The sequence below is a fragment of the Lontra canadensis genome, unplaced genomic scaffold, assembly GCF_010015895.1.
Source record: "Lontra canadensis isolate GAN:19392208 unplaced genomic scaffold, GSC_riverotter_1.0 scaffold2, whole genome shotgun sequence".
Lineage (NCBI taxonomy): Eukaryota > Metazoa > Chordata > Mammalia > Carnivora > Mustelidae > Lontra > Lontra canadensis.
The window spans coordinates 62,487,424-62,502,285 of record NW_022630996.1 but is presented as its reverse complement, the minus strand read 5'-3'; the positions used below and the strand labels follow the sequence as shown (position 1 = coordinate 62,502,285).

General features: G+C 33.5%; 1 protein-coding gene across 2 annotated transcripts in view; it reads left to right on the top strand.

Annotated features, from left to right (window-relative positions):
- VPS50 (VPS50 subunit of EARP/GARPII complex) overlaps positions 1 to 14,862 on the top strand; it is a 133,179-nt gene that overhangs the window by 23,505 nt on the left and 94,812 nt on the right. For both annotated transcript variants that reach the window (XM_032875058.1, XM_032875050.1), the window contains 4 exons: positions 63 to 98; positions 1,390 to 1,472; positions 13,044 to 13,086; positions 14,731 to 14,829. In XM_032875058.1, coding sequence (XP_032730949.1) covers positions 63 to 98; positions 1,390 to 1,472; positions 13,044 to 13,086; positions 14,731 to 14,829 — 261 coding nt within the window. The remainder of the gene's footprint in view (positions 1 to 62; positions 99 to 1,389; positions 1,473 to 13,043; positions 13,087 to 14,730; positions 14,830 to 14,862) is intronic.

Below are 14,862 nucleotides of genomic sequence, written 5' to 3'. Positions count from 1 at the left end.
AAATTAAAAATTACTTTTATGGTTGAAACAGATTTTACCTTTGTTTTTTTTTTTTTTCCCAGCAAAGAACAGATGTGCGCTTAAGTGAAATGCTAGAGGTAAGTAAACAAAGTTTGGAAATTTGGTGATCCTGATACTATTAAATGGAAAAATTATGGTGGAAGATATTCAGATGTGCATTTTTTTTCAAATTGCTACATCGTATAAAGAGCATTTTTAGACATTATATAAAGCTACTTGCTGTAGAGCATTTTTCTACTGACATATTTCATTGTCAATAGAAAAATTAGAAAAATTAGATAGAAATTTTAATTTAATTTAATTAGAAAAATTAAATAGAAAAATTTATTTGGGGAAATGTTTACTTTGTAGCAATGTGGGAATGTTTTCAGTATGTTGATTGTATTTGCACCCAAATAGCAATAAAATTATCTTTTGTATCAAACAAATAGGAATAATTTAAGGAATATGTCATATTTGAGTTGTGTTTGGTATCTCATATATTAATTGGTTTTCCGAGTGAGCCATCTATTTTCTCTTTGATGCTTTTTTAGCATTTTCTATCTACTTGTTTTATAAAGCGTAACGTAATATGTGTGTTTCCCATACATGAGGTCCTTCAGGTAGCTACTTTGTCATCATCTTAACATCCCCACTGGTTTGAATACATTTGTCCAATTACAGAGAGGAGCATAGGAAAATTTTTTTATGGTTTTTGGTTATCACCGTGTTACTTCTTAACTTAGACTTGAGAAGTGCATCTGAAAATTTCATTCGGCATTAAATTACTGTTTAGATGATAAAAACATTCCAAGGCTATTAATAAATATTTTACTTTCTCCCATCCAAGCACTAACCAGGACTGACACTACTTAGCTTCCAAGATCAGTTGGGATCAGGTGTACTCAGGGTGGTATGGCAGTAGATGTTCTATTTCACTTTCTAACAACTTTATTTGTTTTAAAATATTTATTGATTTCTTGGTGGTAGAACTCCTGAGTGTTGATTACAGCGGATTTCATAGTGGTTTGTTACATTTCTATATAAACATTATTGAAAGAAGATATATTAACGTTTAAAGAAAACCTTCCTGGGAAGCAGCTTATTATTTTGTATAGGCTTTATCCACGTGTCATGGTCTTAGGGGGCTGTTACTATGTATATGAGGGAAAAGAATATTTTTTCTATGTGTACGTTTTAGGCTTGGAGCTAGTGGTCTCTTTATATTTTATTATTTATCTATCATTGGTATTCTAATCCTTTTGTAAGAAATTAAAATTTTCTGGTTCTGTAACTTTTGGATGGAGTATGAGCAGAGATTTATTTTTTTTTCAGGGACTTTAGGAAAAATGTTTCCTGTTTAATGACTTCTGTTGTTGTTATCTTAAGGAGGAAGACTATCCCGGAGCTATTCAGTTGTGCCTGGAATGTCAGAAAGCCGCCAGCACTTTTAAACATTACAGTTGCATAAGGTAAGGTAATATAAAAATCGTAAGGTGACTGTATTGTCAGTTTTTAACATATGAGCTGTGAACATACAATGTTAACGAACATTTAAAATAAATACTAAGTAGTGTGTTGTAGTGAACATTCTTGTTCAGAAATGGGCAGTACAGTGGTATTATAAATAATAATTTGTAAGGTGTGAAAGATCAGATACTTTTTTATCCTACCCCTTCTTTTCACCTCATTGAAACTCTTTTTTCATATTCTTTCCAATTTATAGAGTGGCAAAGAAGAATAAATTTATCTGTTTACATTACTCTTGCATCTCTTGGGAATTTTTCCTCCTTAATTTGGCCCAGCTCATAAATATTGAGAGTGTTACTGCAGTTTGTTTTTCGGATCCAGACAGTTCGAGTGTTTGGCCCATCCGGATAAGAATTTTTTTGGAAAATTAAAGTGTGATTTAATTTTATGTAATAATCATCTTTGCCATATTTAAGTGATTTTGTATTTGATGTGTTACATCTTTTATTTAGTTATTTATAAAATGTACAGTGGAAAAATGGCCATCGCAGCCTTTGGTATTAGTTCTACTTTATTAATCGGTTTTTGGTCTGCTTAAAAACGAAGGTTTTGCATTACTGGTGGCAGTCCCTTGGGGAGGCTCAATCCCCAGCTGTAATTTCCATCATTCCTCTAAAACCATCTCAAGTAAACATACAATCTAAGTTAAATCGTGTGCTTGCCAAGCAAACCCAGTTTCAAATTAAATTCATACCTATCCTAGGATATAGCCCCTCAGTCTCTCCTGTATGGAAATTCTGGCAGTCAGTGAGCACGATGCACCCATGTTGTAGATGGTGATTGTTAGTACCTGAAAAATAAAAGGATTACAGAGGACCAAAACATTAATACAGATTTAATTAAATTTTTTTCTTTTAATATACTCCCACATCATGGGTCTCTGCAGGATGTGGGATAAGAGCTAGCCATTTCCCACTAGAGATGCTGTTTAATATTTATGATATTCTTTTCTTTAGGATCATGCATACTGAATCAAAACTTTTTGTTTGATTAAGAAATGTATAGTTGTGTAGCTCTAGTGATATTTTGTTTTTATCCATTGTGACACTGATTAACTGTCAGCCTTAAAGACTTGATTATGTTATTTAGATTTTTTTAATTGAATAAAAAGAGATTTAGTTCTAATATGTTGAATGTATTTGAAAATTTCTAGCAAGGCTCCCTGGGTCCTGAAGAGACCTAGTACGCATTTAGTTTATTTTGTGGTGATAAATCAGTTACAGTGAGAACAGCTTATGTATGATTGGGTGAATGTAATTCAGGCAGTTTTACATTACTTAGTGTTTATTATATGCCAGATGCTTTGCTTTAGAACTGGCTGAATAGTGTTGAACTATACATAAGGTAATCATTACAATCCCTGGTTTTCTAGGTAATCTATCAAGAAGGGCTTGGATTGAAGAAGGTATAGTGAGATAGGGGGATGGGATCTTAGGGAGATGAGTGTTGAGTGTACAGGGGAAGTGTTGGGCTCTAACTCTCCTTTGGGGTCAACACTGAGGGAGGAGAGTTAGCTAAAACAAGGTATGAGGGTTGTGGATAGGAGATTATAGGTATCACGATGAAGTCTGTGTTGCAGAGGTAACAAGCAAAATGAGGGCTGAAAATATCCATTGGATTTATAACAAAGAAATCATTGCTGACTTTGTTGGGACAGATTTGCTTGAAGAATAAGTACAGGATGAGGGAATTTGACAAAGGAGGAGATGTGGAATTGAGGGGGAAATTTGCATATTTGAAATCTGTGGGAAAGTGAGAGGTTGAAAATAAAATAGATGACATAATATTATGCTAAGGCTTTGTAGGGATTATAGTAGAGTTGACTTTGAAAAGGTCACTTTCTATTATAATAGGAAAAATGGATGTGGAGATTTGGTGGCAGGAAATTGAGGTAGCAGGTGACCCGTGTTGGCACTTTGTTTTCTCTCAATAATGAAGAGTTTTGGCTGTGCTAAAGTAATTATCTACTTGATGAGAGTTAACTATACAAAATGTTTTTTAAGGAAATTTTACATGGGCTTTTTAAGGTTAGTCTGAAGTAGCTTCTAAGTACTTTCTCATTAAGGTATATAGTGATATGTGGAGAACTACAGTTCTCCGACCTGGTGAAAAGATCGAAATTAAAGATCTGTAATGGTGACTTAAGTAATAATTGCTTTATTTTAGGGAGTACATTCTATAAAAAGCGTGTTGTGTTTACATATGTGAATTATACATGTAATAATGAGAGAAGTTTGTCTTATTCTCCGAAAACAGGTAAAAATACATGCACAAATGTATTAAAATGTCCCAAGGAATTAATTTTACCTTGGGCTTTGCGGGACCTCTGTTAGAGTTGTGTTTTTCACTTGCTGATGTAGTGACAATGTCAGCATTACTCAGAGAGCTTTGCTATTGGTTGGAATTGTTTGGTAGTGATGCCAGGCCTTCCAACAGAATTCTTCCTCACATACCTGCACTGTTTGCTCTGCTAGCCACCATTAATCCTGCTTAACCCAATCCCCTTTTCCCTTGTTTTACACTTTTGTTCCTACTTGGGAGAGCGTGAGAAATTTGCTCACTCCTTGTAGATATATGAGATATAGTGATAGAGTTAGTTGACATGTAGATCAGGTTGAGTCCACAAAAATGAAAGGAATTTTGTTTTGTCTTCCTTTTTTGCTTTTATTAATTGGATTACCTTTTTCATTTTGTGCATTTATTTTCCTTTCTTTTCCTCTGGTCTTCTAAATACAATACTGTACCTGTCCTTGAGCTCTCTGGTTGGGACTGTTCAGACATGATTCATCAACACTTTAAAGATTCATTTCATTTACCTGGAGCTGTGGAATTTAACCAAAGGCAGATTTAATCTTTGCTTGGACCTAAGTGAATCGGAGTGAAAAATCATTTTACATGCTGGTAGTCTTAGGAATAATAATTAATTTCCAACTGCTTATACTCTCATTTTCTTTAACATTTAAATTTATTTTCATTTCTGTTGGTGGCTAGAGAATCACAAAGTATATTCCCTTTAGAAATGGCCGTGAGAGAACAACCTGTGATGCAGAGCATTTCTAGATTCTGGTGTAATTTTTTTTTTTTTAATGTATTTTAAACAAGTTCATATGCACCACGTACCTGCTTGTCCACTTCTTAATTTTTCCTAGGGAGAGTGTATGTTCCTGTTTTCTTTGCTAGTCACATTATAAGGGTTTTGGTAGATGGCAGAGACCCTGTGGTCTTAGAAGTAGATTACATGGGGCTACTGAGGGCTGACTCTTACGATTCTGAAACCAGGAAAAACAGAATTCATGTATTTGCTTCTGCATTAAGAGCCCTGGATTGTATTGTCTCAGGTTATACAACTTTGTGGTTTAATACCTAAAAGTACCAAGTAATATGATGTACCCAGTTGATTGAAACTGGAAGAAAACTTGTACCCCTTCAGCACCTTGTATTTTCCTTGAGATACGGTGTGTTTCAACATCTTTAATAAAAGATAGTGTAGCACCAGTTTTGTTCACTTTTATAACTGACAAGGAACATTTTTACATTATTTGACATTTCTTGAGTTGATTGACAGAGTCATATATTTGGGATTTACTGGGAATAGGCATCAGAATGTGTTTTTGTTAAAGTATGTCTGTGAGTGAGGCATTTAATTTCTCTTTCACTTGCAATTTATCTAAATTAGTTTCAAGAAAAGTTATGTTTAAAAGTCAAAACTGCTTTATTGTTTTGTATTTCATTTGAAAGAAACTGCTTGAGGGAATCTGAGAGCATTCTGGATCATGCACACCACCAGAACTAGAATATCTTTTTTTGAGTACTATACTTTGGCATACACACATGTATTTAATTTCTCATAATCTTCAAAATACCCTTTTTCCCCCCTCAGAATATGAACTTGGCAGTGGAATGAAAATTGCAGGTTGTAGAACTTCTTTAAATCACAGAATAATGAACATAGCTTTTTGGTACAAGTACAGCAATATTAGGGACCATGCTCCCCTCTTTCCCTTGATTCCCTTCTAGAAAGAGGTCATGCTCTGTCTTTGTCTAGGTTCAAGCAAGGGGAAACCTAGGAACTCTGCCTGGGATAGTGTTTGGAGCAGTGCATGTTTCAGCTGGGTCACCAGGCCAGCTACCCGGACCCATGAGTAGATCTGGAGTCCTTGTTGCTCCATCTGTGTGGGCTAAGTTTTTGACAGCGTGCTATTCGCATACTGCCTGCACTTCTTATCTTTTATTTTAATTTGTTTTCCTCCGTCTCCCTCCCCCGTGCTGTGCCATTTTGAAATAATGTAAAGTAAAATCTACTGGTGGCAAAACAATATTTAAACAAAAGGTAAAAATTTCTTTCTGCCTTACTGACCATTCTCTTTCCTACTCCCTGGAGTAAACCGCTTATATAGCTTATTAGATTTTTTTTTCCAGTAGATTTCATTATAATTTAAAATTCTATGTTAAAATATCCTTTTCCTGATTCATCACTTTATACAGTTGTTGATTCTCTGTTTACTCCTCCTCTTAAAATATCAATAAGAGATAGGAATTTGGTATACTTTCTTTTACTTCTCTTATAGGATATTTTAGTGAAACTGTTATTTTTACTTGGTCAAATTTATAACATTTATATTCTTTTTGCAGCTATAATTAAATCTTCTGTGTTTTCTCAGTAGTTTACTTCCAGAAAAATTAACATAATAGAAATTGTATTTATTGTATCATGATTATATAAATATTATCTGCAGGACTAAGTAGAGTGAATGGACTTAGAAAAAAAAGTAATCTTTTGTCTCTACAGAAAATCAAAACCCATTGGTGTTTGGTGTTTTTGTTATTTGTTGAACATTTTTTTACCTCTTTCAACTACTATCATTTCTATGTTTCCTGTTTTATATATCCCTTTGTCTTATTTTGTTAGAGTTTTGTTACAGTTATCCCTTTAAGAATTTTTTTTTTTATATGGAATATGTGGGAAATCAATTTTCAGACTTTGAAATGATGTTAATTTAGTCCATATGCATGATTGAAAGAAAAACTATTTTTTTCTTAGAAAATGGAATGCATTGCTCAGTTGTCAGACGGGGTCAGATGTTTTCCTCATGAAGAGTGCCTTTTCTTTCTTTTTTTTTTTTAGAAACTTTAAGGATTTTTCTCTTTATCTGGTGTTCTGAAATTTCACCAGTTGTGTAGGAAAGTCATCTGTGTTAGACTCTTTACTCCTAGATGATGAGACAAGAATGAGGTATTATTTAATCCTTATTTGCATGAGATGCTGTGTTACTTGTTATGCTAAGAGCTTTTGAAATGTATTTGTTCTCTAGGAGCTTATTACAACAGGCAGTTAACAGGCAGGACAGTGAGATAATATGCCAGTTAAGAACACAGAATCGTAAACAAAAGACCATCAGAAATGTTCATGCTGTGAATGGTTTGCTTCTTATACCCCTACAGAAACAGAAATATTGACATGTATAAGAGTGTGAATAGAAGCTAGGCAGTGTTAGCTTTGACAGCATCAACTGTACAGTAATTCTAAATTAGATTTTAATAAGGTTTTTTTCACTAATGCTTTATTTTTTAGCTTTAAAAATTGAATCATGATGGTGGTGCTAGTGACGATGGTTGTGATAACATTTTTAAATGTTAATAAAAAATATAATAAATAACATAAATTATGTTTATTATAATATATATTTATATATTTATATATAACTTATATATCATGTTATATATATGTTATATATAATATGTTTATGTATTTATAAAATATAAAATATAAATTATAAATATATAAATATAAAAATCATGTTAATAAAAAATAAAAATATTTTAACATTTTTGGACTTTTCTATGTGTGAAGCATTGTACTAATCATTTCCCTTGCCTTTCCTTATTTGGTATTGACAAAATATTCCACAGAGCTATTATTATTTTCTCGATTTTATAGATGGGGAAGTTGATGCTTTGTAAAATAAGTGGGAGAGTCAGGATTTAAACTTCAGTCCCTGGAATGCAGAGCTTGTTGCTCTTAACCACTATTACACTATACTGTCTGATAATGTAGTAACAGTGGAAGTTCATGGCTAGGAGGCCAATTTTTATTCATCTACTCCAGTAGCTGAGTTAATTGTACTTTTTCCCCCTAAACCTCTTTCTACCAGTTATATTTGTTACCAAATTTATGTTGTTTAAGTAAATAAACTAATGAAATGAAACAGGTTTTTGAAAGTAGATGAGACAACTCATAAAAATTGGTGGATATAAGTGACTAAATGTGATTTGGCATTTGAATTGTTTTGCATTTGTCTTTAAGTTCCTACCTTATCACAGAGAAACTGAAACTTGATATTATAAATAATTTGTGTGTGATTTGGCTCCTATAAAACCAAGAAGTTAAAGCTCTACTCAAATGAGAAGATTTGGGGTCTAAATCAGAAATGGGTAAATGAAGTGTGGTTATACAGTTGTACTTAAAACATTGAATAGACCTGTGAACAGACATGCACACACACATAGATATATTCTAGTTTTAACTTTGATCAGTTGACCAACTGAAAGGTTTGCTGAGCGTTAGCACAGGGTAGGCAGACTTTGTTTTTAAAGAGCCAGATAATAAATATTTTAAGCTTTGTGGGCCATCAGGTGTCACTTAGAACTGTTCAGCTCTGCCTTTGTGGTCTGAAAGCAGCTAGAGACAATATATAAGTAATTCATGTGGCTGTGTTCCAGTAAAATTTTATTTAGAAACATAGGCTATTGGCTAGATTTGGCTCCTGGGCCTGATCTCTGCTCTAGAATTGAATTCATAAAGTTTGGAGATGTTTCGAACATCTGTAGTGTTCTTAGTAGTGGACTCTGATTTTCGAACAGAGTGAGGACAGAGATCTAGGTAGATTCAGAGTGATTTCAGGAGTTCTTTTCCAGTCTGAACATAGTTTGAAGGACCATATGGACGTTTCGTAGTATCTCACCATTGGTGGTTTAGCTTCAAAGTGTTTGAAAGTCAGGTTTTCTCTGAAGAATGTTAATAAACTCTTTTCCACTGGAACAGAGATCTCTGATCTAAATACCTGGAATATCCAGGGGGCAAAGGACATACCATATAAACTTGCAAGTATAAATTTTACTTAAGGTAATTTTATAAGTTTTAGCACTCTACTAAATTGTATACAAAGATGTAGTAATTGGGTAACTGATGTTTAGCATGTAATGGGATCTTGAAACTTTAGGGTGGGAAGCAACCCTTTGGATCTAGCACACTTTTGTATAGGAAACTAGTGCCCAGAAATATTAAGAAACTTACATCATATGACTCATTAATAACAGACCAGGTAAAGATCATTAAGATGGTAATTACTTCTGTACCGTGTTGCTTTTCTGTATGGCCAAATTGGTACAAAATTCTGATTTATATGCAGCCTTTCCAGGACTCATTTTATGAGTGCATATGTCCTAGATCAGCTATTTAAAAGAATAATATTAGTTATTTTTGGATATCTTATATTTAATATCTTCTGTTGTGATGGTAAAAATGCCCCCCAAAATTGTTTGCTTCATTCTGTTCAGCTTGCACATAACCTTTATTAGCTTTTAGCCTTCCATCTTAGAACTGGTAATATTTTTTTTTTTTACCGTAATGTAGCTTTTATTTATCCAAATGTTTATGAGTAGATCCTTTTAGCATACTTCGATTAATTGACTGAAATGACTTGAATTCATGTTTCTAAATGATGGCTAGAGCTTTCCTTGAAGGCTGTACACTTAATATATACACTCCTTAATCACATAATTTTTAAATATGTATTTTCAATTAGTAGTAAATTGTCAAAAGGCAGTTGTAGATTTTGAAAGCATTTTTTTTTAAGGAGGGAGAGAGAGGTGGGAGAGGGAAAGAGAATCTTCAGTAGGCTCCATGCCCAGCATGGGGTCTGACACAGGACTTGACCTTAAAACCCTGAGATCATGACCTGAGCCAAAATCAAGAGTTGGATGCTTAACTGACTAAGCCACCCAGGCACCCCTTGAAAGTGTTTTAAAGTCAAAATGTTTGATTTACAGATTTTATATTTAAAATATACATACTGTTGGGGCCCCTGGGTACCTCAGATGGTTAAGCATCTGCCCTCGGCTTAGGTCATGACCCCAGGGTCCTGGGATGAGCCCACATTGGACTCCCTGCTTGGCTGGGAGCTTTCTTCTCCCTTTCCTTCTACTGATCCCCCTGCTTGTGCTCTCTCTGTCAGATAAATAAAATCTTAAAAAAAAATTACTATATATACTATTTATGTTACTATGTTTTCTTTAACTCTTAATGCATAGGAGGATATAGAGTCATTTTAACCATAAATAATAGAAGCAGTGAAACCATCCAGACTTATGATAATTTTATAAACACTTAAGCCCATTTTTTCCAATTGAGGAGTTGAGGAAATCATTACTCTCAACTGTGAATGAGCTTAGATATATTTCTTTTTCCACCAAACTCAAGATACTCCCTTAAGAATATAGTTACCAGTTCTAACCTAGTTACTATTCCAGGTATTCTTGCCTCTCTGTATCTGTGTCTTCAGCCTTAGGTGAACTTCTGAGCCCTCTGTGATAGAGGAGTGGAACTGCTTATTTTTGCTTATTTCTCTTTTCCTCTTGCTAAGGCACCTGTAGACCCAGAGTTCAGTGCAGTTCTTTCTTTTCTAGAACATGCTCTTTCTCTTTTTCTATCTCTGTCGTTTTATTTGTTGAGGTAGAAAACAGGGGCTAAAGGAATGTGATGGGGAAATTTTACCCTTTTTGTTTGAATCATAAATTTGATTGAGCAGTGAATCAGGCATTGAGTTTAGTTAGTCCTGGGGAATCCTGGAGAATAAGCCACAATCTCTGCTTGGGGGACAGTCACAGGTACTCCCTTCTATCATGTAGGATGCTGGAAATTGAGCACTGAGAAACTGAATGAACAGTCAACAGGGGAAGACTTCCCAGAAAAGATGATGTTGGGATGGGCCTGAAAAGACAGATAGGCATTTCAGTGGGAAGAGGAGAAAGTATGTTCTAGTTCTTATTAACGTTATATACAAGAACAGGGGAGTTAAGGTCTGGAGTTCTTAGGGGAATTGCCCATAGTCCACATGACTAAAATGTAGGCACTGAAAAGTGAAGGGGAAGTTCATTTTTCATGTCATTGTTAAGAATCTTACATGCCATACTAATTTGGGGCTTAATCTTTGGTTTATTGGGGGAGCCACCAAAGGCTGTAAAGCAGTGGATTAATATGAATTTATTTCTGCTTTAATTAAGGGGCTGCAAACTTAGATGTCTGTAGGGACCAGGCAGGTAACTTACACAAAGCTGGCAGATGTGAGATAGAAAATGGTCAGGCCCCCACAGGACTGATCAGGCCTTGCCTGAAGCCTTTCATGTATAAGCTAGAGGAAAAATTGTGTCTGCCAGGTCAAACGGAATATTGAGACCACTGCACAGACCTATCCCTGAGAGCTTTTTGGAGGATGTTGTACAATGTTTGGTATATAGTAGGTTGATGGTGTTTGTCAAATAAATGGATAATGGATTGAAGGGTGGGTGTGGGTATTATGTGCAGAGATTCATTAGGAAACCATTAAGATAATTCCAGCAAAAGGGGATAATGCTAGAGTTAGTTCACACAATTGAGAAAGGAGAAGCATAGGTGAATATGAGAAATACTGAAATGGTAGAAGTAGGATTCACTTATCAGATAACACATGAAGAGAGGGAAGAATTAAAGATGACCTAGAGATTTCCAGCTTAGATTGAATGGGTGGGGATGACATGAATCAAAAGAGAGATAATGTGGGACAAAGAACAACTTCAGGAGAAGATACTGATTTGGGGGGAATGTGGAGGAGGTGAGGAACTTTTTAAATTCTAAGTGCCAAGGTACATCATGACATTCACTTTTGGTGTATTATTTTGGGGCCTTTAAGTCTCGTTTTCATTCATTCATTCATTCATTCTTCTTAGAACATAAATTGTCCCAGAATCTTTTTTTTTTTTTTTTTTAAAGGAGAAGCTCAGTTTTGCCTACAAGTATTCCCTTAACCTATGTCTGTGGCTGTGGCTATTTTTCAGGCATAAATCCTGGTTAGAGACCTTAATTTTTCTGATAAGATATCAAACTTATATTATTGATTGTCAAAGTCCATAGTTGTGCTCACTCTCAGTTTTTACTAGAGCAATCTCCAGTGATACATTTTCATTGCTGTAGTATTTCATCATCTAAATATATCATACTTTATCCATTTAATTATTCATAGACAGTTGTGTTGCTTTAAGTTTTGCCTGTTACAAGTAGTGCTGCAAAGTTTGTGTATGCATTTCTGTAAGATATGTGTCTAGGACTCCTGGAATACAGAGTAAATGGATGTTGAGTTTCAGTAGATGTTACAGCCTTTCAAAGAGATTGTATCAATTTCCCCTTCCTCCAACATTGAATTCAGTGTTCTATTTGTTCTGCATCGTTGCCAACATTTGTTGATGTCATTTTTTTTAATTTGTAAAAAATATTTTTAGCCATTCTGGTTGTTTGTTATGTTGTCTTATTGTAGTTTCAGTTTCATTTTCTAAATGCCTACTTGGGGTGCCTATTGTATGTTAATTGGCCAGTCAGCTATCTCCTATGTCAAGTATCTGTTCAAGCCTTTTGCCCTTTATTTTTATTCTTGTTCTCTTGATCAGTTTATGAATTCTTCTGATTGAACCATGCTGTCTTATTGCTGTGACTTTATAACCTTTACCTATTTTAGTTTTACCTATTTTAGTGTATCTCCTCCAACACTGTTCTTCAAGATATTCCTGCCTATTCTTAATCATTTGAGTTTCCACATAAATTTTAGAAGCAGCTTTACAGTTTCCATACACCCAAAGAAAGAAAAAGAAAGAAAAACCTGCTGGAATTTTAATTAAAATTTCATTTATTCTAGAAAATCTTTTTTTTTTTTTTAAGAAAATCATTTTTGGTGAGAACTGATATCTTAATGATATTGTAGGTTATAGTTTGTTTCCATAGTATATATCCTCATGTATTTCAGTCTTCTGTATTTTGGCTCAGTTTTGTATTTGCCTATTTCTTATTAGATTTTTTCCTAGGTATTTGGTTTTTGAAATGATATTTTAAAAATTTTCATTGTCTAATTCTTTGTTCCTAGTACATAGAAATTGATTTTACTTTTAAAATTTTACTTTTTATCTATACTATACTTTTTAATCTTTAAAACTTGTTATTAATTTTGAATTCTTGAATTCTTAGTTTTTATCTATCAACTCTTCAGGAGTTTCTACCTATACAGTTCTGTTGCTGCTAGTTAAGACTCTTACTTTTCTCTACTTTTTATTTTTCTGGCTTTATTGCACTGTCTGTAGAATCAGCATATCTTACTGCTCATACTATTCATCTATGAATTTGTGAATTATTTATTTAGCTAGTATTTATTTATTGAGCACTTAGTTTGTCTCTTTTAAAGATGGTCACATCTAACTGTTTTATTTAACAGTGAATTGAATTCAAAGCTTCAAGATACTTTAGAACAAATTGAGGTAAGAAGGATTACATCGTAAGTTAAGTGGTTTTCTCTTTTGAGAGAAAAGAGAATAATTCATATATATCTTATGTTTTGATTTTTGTGTGGATTACTGGCGTTCTAGATCACAACACTTTGTTTTTTTATTTGGGATATCTGTGCATGGTTGAGTTAATGTTAATCTACTTGTAAACTCAATAATACTTCTGGCTTTATTATTGAGTTTCATTACTTATTATATTTACTATTTATTATTGGGTTTATTATTATCTTTATGGGATCTGAAAATATTTTGTATCTGAAGATACCATATCCAGAAAGATCCCAAAACTGTTAGTCATAGATATGTTTTCATGTAAGTTATAACCAAAATATTTACCATTTATTAATTACTTTATTATTAACTTTTTTATTTCAGTGAGTTAATTTATATAAGAATAATTATTGGCTGATGAACCCTCCTAAATTCCAAATCCTTACAATATTTCATACAGTTCATCAAAAATATAAAATGGAAAGGAAAAGATATATCATTATGAGCAGGAAGTCTTGCTTTTCCTCTTACATTTATTTAGAGTTCATATCTTTCCTTGGCAATCTTTGCAAAGCAGGGTATTCATTTTAATAAACGTAATAAGAGTTATTTGTTAATTTCCGGTATTTTATTTTTTAATTTTCCTGATGAGAGTAATTATAAAAATTGAGGCTGGACATTCAAACAACTTTTGTGACAGTAGGTTTTCATCATAAATGCAGTCATTTACTACTTGTAAGAATGGTAATTTATTTGATAAACATAAAGATAATGCTTTGAAAATCCTGTAAGTAAATAATCTCTTGAATATTGAGGACTTAACTTTTTTTTTTTTTTTTTTAAAGATTTTATTTATCTATTTGACAGACAGAGATCACAAGTAGGCAGAGAGGCAGGCAGAGAGAGAGGAGGAAGCAGGCTCCCTGCCGAGCAGAGAGCCCGATGCGGGGCTCGATCCCAGGACCCTGAGATCATGACCCGAGCCGAAGGCAGAGGCTTAACCCACTGAGCCACCCAGGCGCCCGAGGACTTAACTTTTGAAAGCTCAATATTTCTTTACTCTCAATATACAATATTATTCGGTACTTAGGTAGACAATCATTATTTTGAAATGAAATCACTGAAATAGAAATCCTTAGACAAAGTTGGTGCAATTATATATAAAAGTACATAGCTTGAGGTATGTTCTTTTAAGGTCAATGTAGTTTTGTTGAGAATTACTTTTTTCACTGATTATAGAAGGACTGTTATTATTTTTTAATAGTTCTACAAATTCAGTTTATGTAATTGTAAGATATTAGCAGATCCTTGAGGAAAAAAGTAAAAATAAATAAAATTCTTTTAGTAACTATTATACTTATTTTGTGTCCCTTGAAATACTAGGCATGGGTCTTTAGATTACTCATATATAATGGCATCTTAGTAAACTTGATTACAGTTGGTAATACCTGAGAATTACAATCTATTTGTATTTTTTTATTTAAATTTGTTTTTGACTATTAAATTTAGTGTCATAGTGTCTTTAGATATTAATTAAGAATGAAAAATTAGTCTTAATACTTTCTTCTCATTGCCTTGAAAACAGAATTCCTTAACTGCCTCTTGCCTTTTGTTTTAATTCCATAGGAACAATTGGATGTTGCTCTTTCCAAAATCTGCAAGAATTTTGACATTAACCATTACACCAAGGTTCAGCAGGCTTATCGACTTCTTGGAAAAACACAGGTTAGTTTTGAAAGAATGTTTACTTTTTTCTTA